General features: G+C 35.6%; 1 protein-coding gene across 2 annotated transcripts in view; it reads left to right on the forward strand.

Annotated features, from left to right (window-relative positions):
- The window catches only part of LOC149780301 (bactericidal permeability-increasing protein-like), a 31422-nt gene extending 21042 nt beyond the window's left edge, over window positions 1–10380 (forward strand). For both annotated transcript variants that reach the window (XM_089937132.1, XM_089937133.1), the window contains exons 8-15: window positions 124–300; window positions 1174–1248; window positions 1492–1659; window positions 2317–2384; window positions 3453–3495; window positions 4596–4659; window positions 6183–6259; window positions 9817–10380. In XM_089937132.1, the coding sequence (XP_089793258.1) occupies window positions 124–300; window positions 1174–1248; window positions 1492–1659; window positions 2317–2384; window positions 3453–3495; window positions 4596–4659; window positions 6183–6259; window positions 9817–9858 (714 nt within the window). In that variant the 3' untranslated portion in view covers window positions 9859–10380. The remainder of the gene's footprint in view (window positions 1–123; window positions 301–1173; window positions 1249–1491; window positions 1660–2316; window positions 2385–3452; window positions 3496–4595; window positions 4660–6182; window positions 6260–9816) is intronic.
- Window positions 10381–15679: the final 5299 nt, after the last annotated feature.

Genomic DNA, 15679 nt, shown 5'->3' on the forward strand with positions numbered 1-15679 from the left:
TTCTACATATTTTATCTAAATTATTTAATTTCATCAGAATGTATAGGTATTTCTTTCGTGGACGATGTAAGGAAATAATCAACTTGTCAGACTAAAATTAGTCGCTAACCTGTTGTGTTTTAGGGTGAGATTTTCTGGCTTGGAGATGAGACAGATGCCCCCTTTGAACCCCCTACAATGGCAGATATTGGGGATACCCAAAAGATGATGTATCTCTGGATATCGGACTACATGTTTAACACACTGGGCTATGCTGCACAGATGCACAACTACCTGGTTCGCAACATTACGGCCGCAGATGTATGTATATTTTACATGAGCCCGAAATGCCCCCCCCCTCCAGCTCCGCTCTGTCCTTCTCATGCAGACTTATTTCTTAGATCACCAATAAAAGTGTGATGTACAGTATCGCACCTGCAAATTGTTTCATTTGTTTTACCTTGATACCTTTGCCTTTTTATACTGATCATCGCTGTTGCTCTTCCAGTACCCCACGTAAACTTACACAAGTTTGTTTATAACCTGAGGGAGTATTTGACATAATCTGGCATCTGAGAAATGACAGAAAGGCAGTTTGAATCGAAGAATGAGATTTTGACTGTTTAATCTTGTATTTTCGTAAGTTGTAAAGAGTTTTGCTTGCTAAGAAGGATTTATTTCTTGTGCTAGGATCAACATGAAACTGTTAACAATAGAGAATTTAGACGTGATTTTGTTTTCTCACTAATGACATATATTCAAATGCGTGAATCGTCACCATGGATACGTGCATCAAAACTTCGTAAATTCTGATTTTCATGTTGATTTCATATAGCCGTAGGTAAAGATGAATGAGTTCAGGGCTATCATTGTACATTATATATTTCATAAATAATTTTCATTAACTATTATTTTAGGTGCCTGGAGAAAAAGTTGATACGTCTCTTTTGACGCACCAAGTTTGAAAAATCTTAAAAATATGATCTGGCTCATCCATCATTTTTACATTGTTCTTTTTATTTATAAAAATAAACAATAACAAAGCCAACAACATTACGCCACATGTCGAGAACAAGCAGCTCTACTTCACGAATAAAAATGTTTTTCTGTATGTTCATTTCAGAAAACCACAGATATTTGACGCGGCTGACATAAAGTGCTTTCCAGTATTCAATTATTCTTCGTTTCTTTCAGCTGCCTCCTGATCAGAGAGGAATCCTTAACACAACGTGCACGTCGTTTATATGTCTTGGGAGCCTGATTCCACAGGTGAGTTCCCCAACTCCAAACCGACGTAACGTATGAGATTGTGTATGTCGTGTAACCAACTTCGTATTTCACCCGCTACCCTTGGTTTACAAGTTGAGTGCTCTACCAACTGAGACATTAAAGCTGCTAGCAAAAATAAATAAAATTTACTATAATTTTAGCACGTGAAAAAGAACATGTATTTATGCGCATGATGCAGTAGATAGTTTTGCTTAAACGTGATTTCAAAATTGTGTTCCACAGCTCCAGAAGGCTTTCCCGAACAGCACTGTAGAACTTAACTTATTTAGCGGTAATCCCCCAACGATGACTATCACTCCCGAGGGGCTGAACGTCATGTGTGGCGGAAAAATCGTGCTCTACGCCAGGCAGAAGGACAACAGTCTAGCATATTTGATGTCCATCATCGCTGTATGTATCCAATAAGTGTTACTGTACTTTTAGCTTTTTCTAAGTTACTGCTTCATCTCACTGTGACTTCTAAATACTATAAATACTTCTTAAAATTTTGGGAGGAATTACTATGCTAAGGTTAACCAATACAGTTTTATCCGAAATTAGTATGATGCTGGTACACATTTTTTAATTCTTTTTAGATGACGAAATAAAGATTACTAATTTATGTTCCAATGGTAATACATTCTTTAAAGTTGACTACTGCTGATTAGAATTTTATTGATTTATTTTACATTATCATTTGTTATTATGGTCAACTAACGTGCGTTTTCTTTTGGCGGTGACGGTGGTGATGGCAGCGTCAGAAATATTTCAGAATTGTGTTTAAGTATTTAGCGGTCAGACACAGCGTGGAAGAGAAGATGATGCATATTTAAACACACGGCTGCGGGTGAGATGATGACGGTTTCTGCGAAGCATTGTTTAACAAAACATACAAGTGTTCACGTTTAGTTTCAAGAATTCGAAATCATTTGCTCGTTCTACATTTCCTTTTTAGAAGAAATTGTGTGTGTGATTATATATATATATATATATATATATATATATATATATATATATATATATATATATATATATATATATATATATATATAAAATTTATTTTTTCAGACCATGGAAACAACCGTCAATGTATCCATAGCTAGTGAACTTGTCTACGGCAAAATATATGATATTAAGTAAGTATAAAACAGGTCCTACCCTTTCTTGGATGTCTACTTTAATCTTGCACCAAGTGCAGTTGCAAAGAGAAAAAAACAGGACACATTTTAGAAACTGCAAACGGGTAATAAAAGCATGACTTGCGTTTTAGAAAGCTGAAAACAATTTAGACAGTATTCTATAAATTTCATCGTACAAGTTATTGTTAAATATTTAGTAATCTATGCCAGCTTTCCGTCTGTGCACAGGCATTTTTTAAATACCGTATTGGTTTGTCTTTTGAGACAGAATATTTATTCAAAATGAGTAATACTAAATTTAAAACACGTAAATAAAACACAGAGTTTAAACTTTTAAAACTCTTAAATTAATTTTGCAATATAACACTTACTCTTGAAATTCATAATATTTTTTTAGCACCGAGACTTTCTATGAGTAATATAGGAGATTGCACAAAGTTCAATAATATCTAATAATTGACGATACATGTAGTAGCTACTTTGTTGTTCCTATTTCAAATGTCCCAAATAAATTGGTCAAAATCGTGTTAAATTTCACGCAATTACAATAAAAGCAGTAACCTATTTGTGTACATTGTCATGTCAGAGAGAGAGAGAGAGAGAGAGAGAGAGAGAATCAAGTGATAGCTTCGAAAGAAACATATTTGCCAATTTACGCAGATAATCGCCATTTGAATTTGGATTCAATGTTTTATCATATACGTACAAATGAGCACGATATCCTGCAAAACACTTGAAATATTTGCTTCCTTTTTACTAAAAAAACATGTCTATTGAATAGATGATGCTTTTTGTAGTTCAGTTCCTGCTGAAATTAAAAATTACGAACTGTAGCTCCTCTGTTATTTATTTAAATCTGTGTAGTCAGACGCATCAACCTTTTCTGATGAGTGTACATGTTCACACGCCAATAAAGCAAGTCTAATAATCCAATATTGCTTTTGTTGGATGCAGCAGGGGAAAATAATTTCCTCTGCAGGTCTTGACTGGAATTGTTTTCATCAACCAGCAACTTTTATGGAGATGTTACGTTTTTCAACTATTTCAATCGTTTTTATTTTACAGGCTCCTATTAAACGTGACAAATTCAGCTGTTGGTCCAGTTGCCGTAAGTCTTCATTCGATTTTGATTGATTCAGTTAGATGCCTTGATACCTTTAAAATATGCCATGCATTTACAACTTTACAAAGGTAAAAATAAAATAAACATCGTGTTTGTATAATGTTTCCAAATCCTTGATATTTGTTGAAATTTAATGTGACTTAGATTCTTTTAAATATCCCAACACCCACTTAAACACTCCAAATCTCGTCGTATTAAGGTAATGCAATCATGCAAATGTGTTACAGGTGCAAATTTATATGTAATGTAAAAAAAACAATTTTATATATATATATATATATATATATATATATATATATATATATATATATATATATATATATATATATATATATATATATATATATATATATATATATATATATATATATTTGTTAAATATCGGTGCATCATGCTTGTTATCCATTGGTCGAAACCTGTATGCTGTTAGTATGGAAATGACGAACATGCAGAGGGATCTATCTGCTCACCACGATCCAACTGTCTTTGTTTCCATGTCACGAAGCGACTAAATTACACTTCTCAGCCCGTTGGGGATCTCTTCGTTCTTTTGCGTCTCATGTTAGAAAAAAGTATTTTTGTCTCTCATCGGAACGATATGGAAATATGCCACATGTGAATCCACTTAAAGGGTTCTTTTGATTGCTGGTTAGCTTTCGAAATTTTGTTTGTACCCAGTTGCAATCAGTCTTACTGGCTGGAACAATCAGCTTCAAGGCAATATATTTTTGTATGTGTTCAGAGCCCAAGTTTTGCATAATATAAAGTTTTCGTCTCATAGTTAGGGGCATACTAACGATGACAAAAAGTGACACTTGAGTCTGTGATCCCCTTCCCCCTACATTCGCAGTGCTTAACAATTACCGTAACCCCTCCAGCGCTCCCGCATGTCAAGTGGGGTGGTGCAGTATGCCATAAGTTAAATACATATACTTAAAATAAAAGTCTTTTTAAGAAATTACAGACTTTTGAGCATAATCTTTCTTGCCTCATGCTGACATTAAGCCATCTAATGGTAACTTTGAAACGTTGTGCTTATAGACGCAAAATATTGCTGTATTTTATTTCAGTATATTTTCTTACAGGGCGGATTTATTCAAGCGCTTATCAACAATGTCCTTAAAACAGTTCTGATTCCGAAAATAAACGGTAAGAACCAATTTTCGTTTCATTCATAGGAGAATGTTACCAGTCCCTCTGCCTGCAAGAAATGTTCCATTGTCCAAACAATTATTGAGTTGACTACAAATATTGACCTTAAATATTAATAATTGATGTATGCATATGAATTCACCAACATAAGAATGGTTTTATCTAAAATATTAAACTAACGTTTTAAAACATCCTTAGAGTTATATAACTGAAGGAGCTCAGCTTTATAATGTGCACAATGCAGTATTAACAGTTCCTGTATACATAGGTGTAAACGTAATGTAATTTTATTTGATAATTATATCACATATCGGTTCCTAATTTTCTTTTTATCATGATTTTTACATGAAATGAATCTCGTGCGGTATATATTTTTCGACATAACGACTCAATACCAAATATTAGAGTGATTTCAATATTTTATTATATATTGTATAATGGGATATTAAAATGTATCATTGTGAAGAACATTGATATCAATAAAACTGGTATTGCTAGTGTGGTGATATCAATTCTTATCACCTCTGAAACTACTTTCGTTTCCCATATAGCAAATATATCTTCCCTCATGATAATTTTCCATATTTAGGCCTAAATTTAAGTTTTCTTCATCATCATCATCTTCTTCTTCTCCTCTCTCTCTCTCTCTCTGAACCCATTTCCTTGTCCCTTAACCGTGCAAAGTTTGATAATGGAAATAATGAGTACGACACTGATACCAACATATGAGTACACTCATAACAATATATAAGTACACTGATTCCATTATATCAGTACACTGATACCAACAGATTATTACACTGATAACAACATATCAGTACTGACGTTGGTACCAGATTATACAATTCAGTGGGTTTTTTATACTGCATATCATTTGTTATTTGTTTTCGGCCTTGACACGACATCATGTTAATTTTACAACTGGTATGAAATAATTTTATTTGCCATTCGCCATTCAACGTTGTTTCACACACTGAGTAACTTGCGCATACTTCTATTTTTTATACATTGTTTTATTATCTTGTAAATATAATGCATCGTTTATGTTGTTGACACATTTCACACGAAAGGAGTTTATTAAAGCCTAAAGCGCTTATTCCCCAATTATGAATGTATTTATCATGCACGGATTTCTTTCTGATTAGCAAAACAACTTTGCTTAAACTGATTTAACATATACATGTGTCCTGGGCACAAGTCTCACTTTTATCTCAGACAAGTGCACGTGACCACTAGTGCAGTATCCAGTAAACTTCTTCCTCTACTACCATAATACTTAGCAAGATTTGTATTAAAGAGTGATTACTTTTGGCTATATAAAGAAAACAGAGATTTAAAAAAAAAAAGTGATAATACTTACGTCATGAAAACGAGGAGATTTTACATATTTCATTCGTAATACTTTGTAATAAAACATACTATTTCTTTTAATCAGTTTTAGTTTTGGAAAGCATTTAAATGGAAAGTTCTGTTTGATGCATGCATCTTTAGAATGTTGTTGATGGATCATATAATTGCAGAACTTGGACAGAAAGGCTTCCCTCTACCAGTGACAGGAAAAATTCGCTTCATCAACGCCTCTCTTAGACTCCTTCAGGTAAGATTAAAAAAGGTGATAATGATTAAGTAGTACAGCAGGATTTGTCCAAGGGGGATGGGGATATGGAGCAGGTCTACGGGAATATAGAAAGTATTTAATCTAACCTTGGGTGATTTTTGAGATTTTTAGCTCTCTCATTAGTTCAGAATGGCTTATTGGACTTTTAGGGCTTGTGACGTAAGATAGCTGGTCCTATATATTGATATTCGAATAGGGTACATGAATATATTTTCCTTAAGTCTTAAGTCTACTGGGGTTCTCTTATTATGAGGATTTCCTTTACTGAGGTGTTTATGAGTACGCTGGTGCATACACGGAACGCTTTTGATTAGGTTGTATTCAATGGCTGGAGTAATGCGGCGCTTGCTGATCCATAGACTTGGCATCTGTAGTCAAGTTTGGATCGTATTAGTGGGCTGTAGTGGGTCACGAGACTTTTTCCAACATTATTGAATCCTGAATCCGCTCACCTTCGATCTTTATATAAACCAGGTACCACATTAACCGATGAGTCTATTCATAACTGGACCATCCCATTGTTCATACGGTGGTATTTATCAATACGTGTCATATGCACAGACTCTCAAACACACACATAAACAAAGAGTGACACGCATAACGTTTTCGGTCACTTACGTCATATTTAAAGAGAAAGAGATGATACGCCAAATATAAGGCAGACAAAATAAAATACACTGTCAAGTTAAAAAAGGGGAGACACAATGACATTGACACTGCCTGCCATGTAAATGGATGACGTGACCCTTGAAATTGTCATAATTCCCTTCTTTGTAAAACCCTTACATATTTCTTTATTGTTTATATCAATAGTGTGGACTATTTTGACGCCAGCTGCATAATAAATTGAAGGCGTAGTTCTTGAAACGTCCTGGTTGTAGCACTATAAGGAATTTCCATTTTGGTATTACATTATATTTTACAACTATTATGCGAGACAAAAGTAGTCACGTAACCTGTTATAAAGTTAGTTTATGAAAAATTAAATTAAATGGGAATGCATTTTCAGGATTGGGTTGATACCATTTGGAAATTCTAATATTGGGATGTAGGCTAATTATCGAACTTAACGTCCCTGGAAGAAGGAACTTCAGTCCGATTATTGTTGTGTTAGTTTTGTTTTTGTTTTTGTAAATGGTAACAAAGTAGAAAATCAAATATATGCAAAATTTGAAGTAAAATCTTAACATTTACTTCAGGAAACCTTCATCAATATCTTAAAATTATCACTTAGTCATCTTTTGGGATAGTGGGCTCTCAAATCAGTAATTAATATTTTCTTTTGCAATGAACACCATCTGCAGCTCAAAGAAATTTTAAAAACTATTAGTTTTCTGACTGTTGTAAACAAGCTACGTTAGTACTTCTGTCTCGCATAACAGTTGGAAAATAATCTGTATGGTATGCATTTGACATTGGATAGGTATTACCATTTCAGATTAAAAGTAGTCTCGACTTGATCGACATCCTTCCCGACAGGCTTTCATTTGCATGAATCGTAATTATTATAAGACAGGCCTAGAGAAATGCAATTTATGTTGTTTACATTATTCCAGAAATATGCGTTTCTTTCCAAACACAACGAGATATTCACCCACCCACCCACCCACCCACCCACCCACACACACACACACACACACACACACACACATACATATATATATATATATATATATATATATATATATATATATATATATATATATATATATATATATATATATATATATATATATATATATATATATATATATATATATATAAGTAATGTGATCTTGATTTCTAGATCACGTTGAGTTATCACCATCAGAAAAATCGGATCATTACGAGACGCGAAGCGTCGAGTCACGATCCGGATTTCTGCTGCTGAGAAGAAGACGTGATCTTGAAATCAGGATCGAATTGCTATGATATTAATGTTTTTGTTATATACCTATAAATTTTCAGATAAATTAATAAAATACCAAAATCTAACTGAAAAAATCTTAATATTTCAACCTTCTGATAGGGTTTTCATCTTATTATAAACCGTATTTCACTTTTTGAACAACTGATATATACATGAATATCAAATATATAAAAGAAGCACGTGTAAAAGAGTCACTGATTTTTACTACTATCGCTGTTAATAACACGAGTTCTTCGACATGTAATTTACAGCTATTACTTGTAATTTACAGCTATTGTGCAATTGTCAAATTTTGAATCACGAAGATTTCACCAGTTGAACAACTAGGAAAGTTTATATCCGAGATACGGCCAATAGCCTTTGAACTGTGTCTGTCTGGACATTGTGTGAGGCATTGGTGGGTGGGGGGGACTTAACATTATTTTGACAATTATTTACAGCGGAAGTGGACAGATTATTGGAACATGATACAGATTTGTTAAATGGAATGCTACTCATTTCTATTTCTATGTAAAGTGACGATAAGGCACAATTTTTTAGACTTGTTCAGTAGTTACTAGGAAACTTCCAGGACAAAGTAGTTTCAGCCTCGTTTGAGACTATGTTAAAAATAGATCAGAACAATACAGTATCATTTTCCTACTTTTAGGAATTGACGGTAACATTTTGGCTTATTCTTGGGTAAAAATATTGATAGGTGTATACTAAAAAAATTTGGAGTGCCGATTTCTCCTATAAATAGTCACAGGCAGAAGATCCGAAAGATAGATATTGGTTTCACTGCTAAGTATTTATGAAGGTCTACTTATGTCTTACGAAAGCTACCTATAAAGTTATTTAGAACCAAACCAGACATGTTCGTTTTTTTACTATCATAATCTGAATATGCCAGAAAAAAAGTATTTCAAGTTAAAAACAAGTTATGTAGGTTCGTACTAAGTATTCAGGATATAGGTGTCATTTTTGATAATTTGGTTACATATACCTTTCAATGGAGATGATTTGCTTTGTTTGCTCCTCACCAATCACAATTTCTTTGAAAAAAATATTGATCTAAATGCTTAGAAAAAAGATAGGACAAAATCACTACTAAAGAATGTCGACATTTTTGGATGAGGCCAACCAAGAAATGTGATCCACTGTAAACCGCATTAAATGTCTATGTCTCAATGACAGCGTCGCGTAAATAAATGTATTTAAAATGCATTCTCCCCCCTCCAAAAAAAAAACCCTAAAGCGAAACAAAATCCACTTACACTGCCCAACTTAGTGCCAGTTTCTTACTATTAAGGTCGGTAATGATCGATACATTTAGTCTGGAAGTTGTGTGATAAAAACTAAGGTGCTCATTACTCAACATTTAGGAATTCAGTCTTTGGCCAAACTACTTAAGTATTAAATTTTGAAACAACAGTTAATATTTAATTTAAGATAATAAAAGGCGCTTACAAGACTATAGTTTATGTTCTACTTCGTAAATGGTATTTTCCTTACAGTGAGTTTTATTAATGCTCTTTCATCTAAAACTTGTTGCAATAAATACGACTTAAACCTGTGAAAAAAGTTAGCAACTAAACAATGACATACTTCTACAAATGTTTATAAATGTTCCTTCACCTTTTTGCAGCATGCAGTCGTAATCGAAACCGATCTGAACTATACCGGCTAAAGAGGATGAAGAAAATAGAAGTCTACCGCGTGATAGTATACGATACCTCCAAGGTCCCCTTCCTCGCAAAGAACAGCCCTGTAATCACAACATTAAAATTATACATAGAGAACGGAATGCTTTCTCCAAACATTTTAAAAACGAGGACTGATCTAACATAAGTTGAGTTTCAAGTCCTTATGCTGTAAACTCATGTATGTATGTATGTATGTATGTATGTATGTATGTATGTATGTATGTATGTTCTTTCTTTGTCCTTTGTATATTCTCCCGTCATTCAAACATTTAGGAGACAAGAACTTCTCTTGGTTTTTGTGTGCATTGTTTGTTTTGTGGATGTAACTTGTTTCTTCTCCTAACGAAGAGATTGTTTGGCTCGAAACATCGGGAGCCTGTTTTGTATTTGCGTGGTCATCAATGTTTGTGTACTTAACTTTCAGTAGTGATGGCGAAAGATGCTTGTCAATTATGCTGTTAACGAATTTGTAACAAATTAAAATTACCGTATATTAGTGTTTATTATGATCGCATTCTTTTAAATTTTTGCTTTGGCCGTTTGTATTTATGGCAAGGGGAGCTTATGGCATAGTCCTGCGTCCATTGCGTATCGACCGTCCGTCCGTCCGTCCGTCAAGAACTGTTGTTGTATACTTATTCTCAAAAACCAGCAGACGAAATTTCAACAAATTTGGAACTGAGAATTTTGGCATTAAAATGCTTTCAGATTTATAGAAATTGATACCGATCTGCTATCACAAATGGACATCTTACTAAAAATAGTAACCCTCTTAACGACTTCTGCTCATAAACCACTCAACATGATTTAATAATCAAATGTTGCAGTAAACATCCTAGCAGAATGATGTTTCAAGTTAATATCGAAGATGTTGATTGATCTGCCTTTAACAGTGGACATTGTTACTAAAACAAGAAGTGCCACTTTTACTAAAAGTAGCAAAAAAAGAATCTGTAAACGATTTCTTCTTCAAAGCAGCTTAGTAGAATTTGACCACACTTGACACAATGTAATCTGGCAATCCGCATTAAAATATGGCCACCGTTACTAAAAATAGAAAAGACTTTAAACTACTTCTTCTCGTTGCCTTACACTGCAGTCTGCATAGTAATTTATTCTAATGACAAAATAAATACTTTATGAATTTCAAACGCTTATAATGTAATAACAAAATGGAAATTCCTTATAGTGCTACAACCAGGACGTTTCAGCAAGTAAGCCTTCAATTTATTATGCAGCTGGCGTCAAAATAGTCCACGCTATTGATTTAAACAATAAAGAAATATGTAAGGGTTTTACAAAGAAGGGAATTATGACAATTTCAAGGGTCACGTCATCCATGTACTAGGCAGGCAGCGCCAGTGTTATTGTGTCTGCCCTTTACGGACTTGAAAGTGTATTTTATTTTGTCTGCCTTATGTTTGGCGTATCGTCTCTTTAAATATGACGTACGTGAACGAAAACGTTATGCGTGCCACTCTTTGTTCATGTGTATGTTTGTACATATGACATATACTGATAAGTACCACCGTATGAACAATGGGATGGTTCAGTTATGAATATACTCGTCGTTTAACGTGGTACCTGGTTTATATAAAGGTCGAATTTGAGATGATTCAGGATTCAGTAATGTTCGACAAACTCTCGTGACCCACTGCAACGCACTAATACGATACAGACTTGGCGGCCAGTATTAATGGTGGAGGAAGAACCCAGGAAAACCCCGGGAAGAACCACCGACCCACGAGAAGCTACTGGCAAGCTTTCTCACATACCCACATTGGCCGAATCCTAGACTCGAACCGATACAGACTTGGGTGTGTGTGGGTGACTTGGATTTTTAACGTTGCTTTAACAATTTTTCAGTCATATAGCTACAATGTCTGCAGTATGGCAGTTTATAGTGATGTATAGCACTGGGGCATCAAGCCGCAGACATGTAGCATGATGCCCCACCCAGTCAGATGATCCTGACACCCGGCCGACCAGTCCTAACACTAACCTCTTAATGCTGAGCGCTAAGCGAGGTAGCTGTTAGTACCAATTTTATAAGTCTTTGATATGACTCGGCCGGGATCAAGCTCACGACCTCCCGCATCCGAGGCGGACGCTCTAGCCACTAGGCCATTGGAATGGTCCGATCCAAACTTGACTGCAGATGCCAAGTCTATTTATCAGCAAGCGCGGCATTACCCCAGCCATTGAATACAACCTAATCAAAAGTGCTCCATGCGTGCACCGGGGTACTCATTAACACCTCAATAAAGGAAGTTATCATAATAGGGGACAACCCCACTAGACTTAAGGCGTAAGGAAAATATATTCAGGTACCCTACCCGAATATCAATATATCAATATATAGGACCAAATATCTTATGTCACAAGCCCTAAAAATCCAATAGGCCATTAGGGAAATGAATACGGAATAAAATGCCCGGTGGGAAAGTAATGGCTGAACTAATGATAGAGCTATATATCCCTGCTCCGTATCATTAATTGATTTCAGCCTCAAAGCAATGGGGGCCAAAATATGACGAACGAGTAGGACTAATGGCCACAATAATAACATATCCCTAAAAATATGGTAATTATACCCAGTTACATACAGAAGTATCTAAAACAAAAAAACAAACAAACAAAAGCAAAACAAAACAATAACACAACAAACAACAAGACAACAACGGGAGTAGGCATGCCACAAGTAAACATATCTTTAGGAAGACGATTACCGGATGAATGCGCCAGCTACGCTGTAGAAGTTATAGCCCAGTTAGCAAAGCTAAACTACGTCAGAACCAGTTCAATAACTGGAGCAGGATTCTGAGCAATTCGCGCAGTGTCCTTCAATCCCAGCATCAGATCAATCTAAAAGATGACCCAACATGGAACATCGCGCCAGATACGTCGTTCAGCAAAATGGAAAACCAATAAAAATATTCCAATTAGTATTGATAGGTTCCCACATCCTAATTCCGAGAAACGAAAGGCTGACGCAGAGGCGAAAAGCAACATGAATGAACTCATGTTCAAAGACATCGCCTACTGCGTCACAGAAATAAATAGCATCATCCGGAAAGAAATCGGGAAATAATGGGACAAGTCGACCTCAGTTTGACACCTACACAATAGGCAAAATAAAGAAAATGGGAAGATAAAATATCCGACTTTCAAAACTCCAAAGCACAAGACTAATAAATTGAATAAGAACATGTAAAACACTGTTGGCAGGACACGCATAAAGTACTGGAAAGGGACAACAAATACAAACTGCTCCCACTGCCCGACTTCAGAAATAATTGAATATGTGCTAAACATTTGCCCTTATTACGGTTAGGAAAGGGCAGAAATACACACAAAAACCAACAGGAGAACAAACCACTTACCCGGAGTTACTTGAGGCCAAAATCAAAAAGTTGGCGAAGACATATAAAATATTGGAACTTAAAACAAAAAAAGGTATGAGAGGAAAAACCTTTATAAAAAAACCCACAAACTAGTGAAAGGGGACTGGTAATATTAGGTCCGCCACGGCGAGATCTAGGTCTTAAAGAAGATAGAGCCCCACCCCTACCTAATATTCGCTATGTCGAAGAGATAGACCGAAGGACAAGCAAGCAGCTGCAAAAGACCCCAAGGATAACGCAATAACGACAACTAAAATGTAAGACCTCACTTTTACATAACCTAATGATTCTAAGATTCGAAGAGACAGACCGTAGGTCAAGTTTAAGGGGTGGGAATGGGGAATCAACTATAAGACTGAATTGAAGAAAATAAACATAATGGCCCTAATTCTAGTTCATCAAGCAGACAATAAAAACCCCAAATGGCCACAACGTCGAAAAGACCGATACAGAGTGAAACATACATCCTACGCAAACCCGATGGAAAGGGGACTGGTAAAACAAGGGCCGCCACGGCGAGAACTAGTTCCTAAACAAGATACCGCCGACGCCTAAGATTCGCTATGTAGATAAGATAGACCGAAGGTCATGCTAGTAGAAGGAAAGGGGGAAAATATTAAAGTTTGATAAAGATAACACATTAAAAACACCAACGTCAAACATAGTGACCCCACCTTTAAGTAACACAAGTTTAAAAAACAGGCAAAATGAAAGATAATTTAAAAAATTAAATAGATAATCAAAGATAAATAACGAAATGAACAATCGGGTAAGGGTAACACAGACAACAAAATTGCAGGAAAAGGGTTAAACAAGGCTGACAAGAACAAAAATAACGAAGATGGGTTATACATATCATAGCACCCACATGCAAAACGTAGCAGCACAAAACTAGCAACTCCCTACCCAACAAAATATATAACACACACACAACAGAATCAGAATTATCAAATAAGGCTTTCATTTTGACCCAAGAAAGCTCTCTTCTGGCAAAACCTGGTACTTAAAAGACATACCGAATTGGCATGCTGCGTTGACATGAACTAAAGGAGAAGTTGAAACCAAATTATGATCACTAAAATCGTGCGGTCACCATGATACATTCTCATTGGTACTTTCTCGAGAAACAAGTACGCACAGTGCATACGAGGAAACAAAAAACCTAATAACGAATTTCGCAGCTGAGGACTATTTGATCCTTGGATGTAGCTATTGCATTTTTCGGCGTTATTATATGGAACGCCCACGCTGATGGACAACTGGGAATATATTTGACATACCACGACATAATAGCAGCTAGAGATCAGATGCAGACGGACAAATGGATAAACGGAAGCGGACCAGAGGCAGATCCGCGGAAGGGTGGATGCGGCATCCCTGCTGCACCCTCCTCTACCTGTGGCTGGACGGATGTTGGTCTCTTCCGGAACGTTTCTTCCTCTGGTTGCGAGGTTGGACAACATTAAATTTAATTAGTGCGCATACACATACATCATAAAGGATCGTACAAATTTTCGGACGATAGAGAACGTTAATCAAACACATCAGTAGCATATTCAGGATTATGATGAGTATCTTTCTCAGAGCAAGAAGCTTACAGAAAGAAATAAAGAAAGAGGTAGCACAAGCATGCACACACCAACATCAATACACCACTTTATCCATCTTATTCATCTTTTATATCTATAACCATTTTGGAACGTTTCCTTTCCAAATAATTATGTACAGACAGGAATTAGATAGGCAAAGAAACTCCAAGAATTTGACGTGGATAATCCCCCTAACATAAAAGGGAAAAAACCACAAGCAACAACGTATACACGAATGCACAACGCAAGGAAACAACTATCAGACTACGGCAGAGATCACAAGCTCTAAAATTGTGAACATCAAGTGGAAAAGGGGCAAGGAAACCAGCCCATCATGATATACGGTATATGCCTGTGGGGGCTGGAGCATACAAACCCAAGTTCACAAGAATAAATCGTGGATTAGAAAACTTAAACCAAACTCTGACAGAACAAAGAAACAGAGCAACATCGCAAAATTTCGTTTTCTAAAATCTACACCAAATATTTTATTTTTTCATAGTACAAAGACACAAATAAAAAGGAAGGAAGGGAAACACATGCATCAATAAACAAACACAAGACGAAATTATTATTTTTAGAAAAACGAGGTCAAATCTCCGAGTCTTAATCAGCAAGACACATTGTGATAAGGCTAGAGGTGCCAACATAAACCTTAAGGAAAGGCAAGAAAGTCGAGATAATTTTAAGCCAATTGGTCGAATAAGAAGGCTAGGGGTGAGGTGGATACATTTATAGCATATCAAAAGTTGTAAGTCTATTTTAATTGAGTTCCTTCTAATGCTGCTTACAATATATTCTTGAGGCAATGA

The sequence above is a fragment of the Sinohyriopsis cumingii genome, chromosome 16 (assembly GCF_028554795.1).
Source record: "Sinohyriopsis cumingii isolate HCF-2022 chromosome 16, ASM2855479v2, whole genome shotgun sequence".
Lineage (NCBI taxonomy): Eukaryota > Metazoa > Mollusca > Bivalvia > Unionida > Unionidae > Sinohyriopsis > Sinohyriopsis cumingii.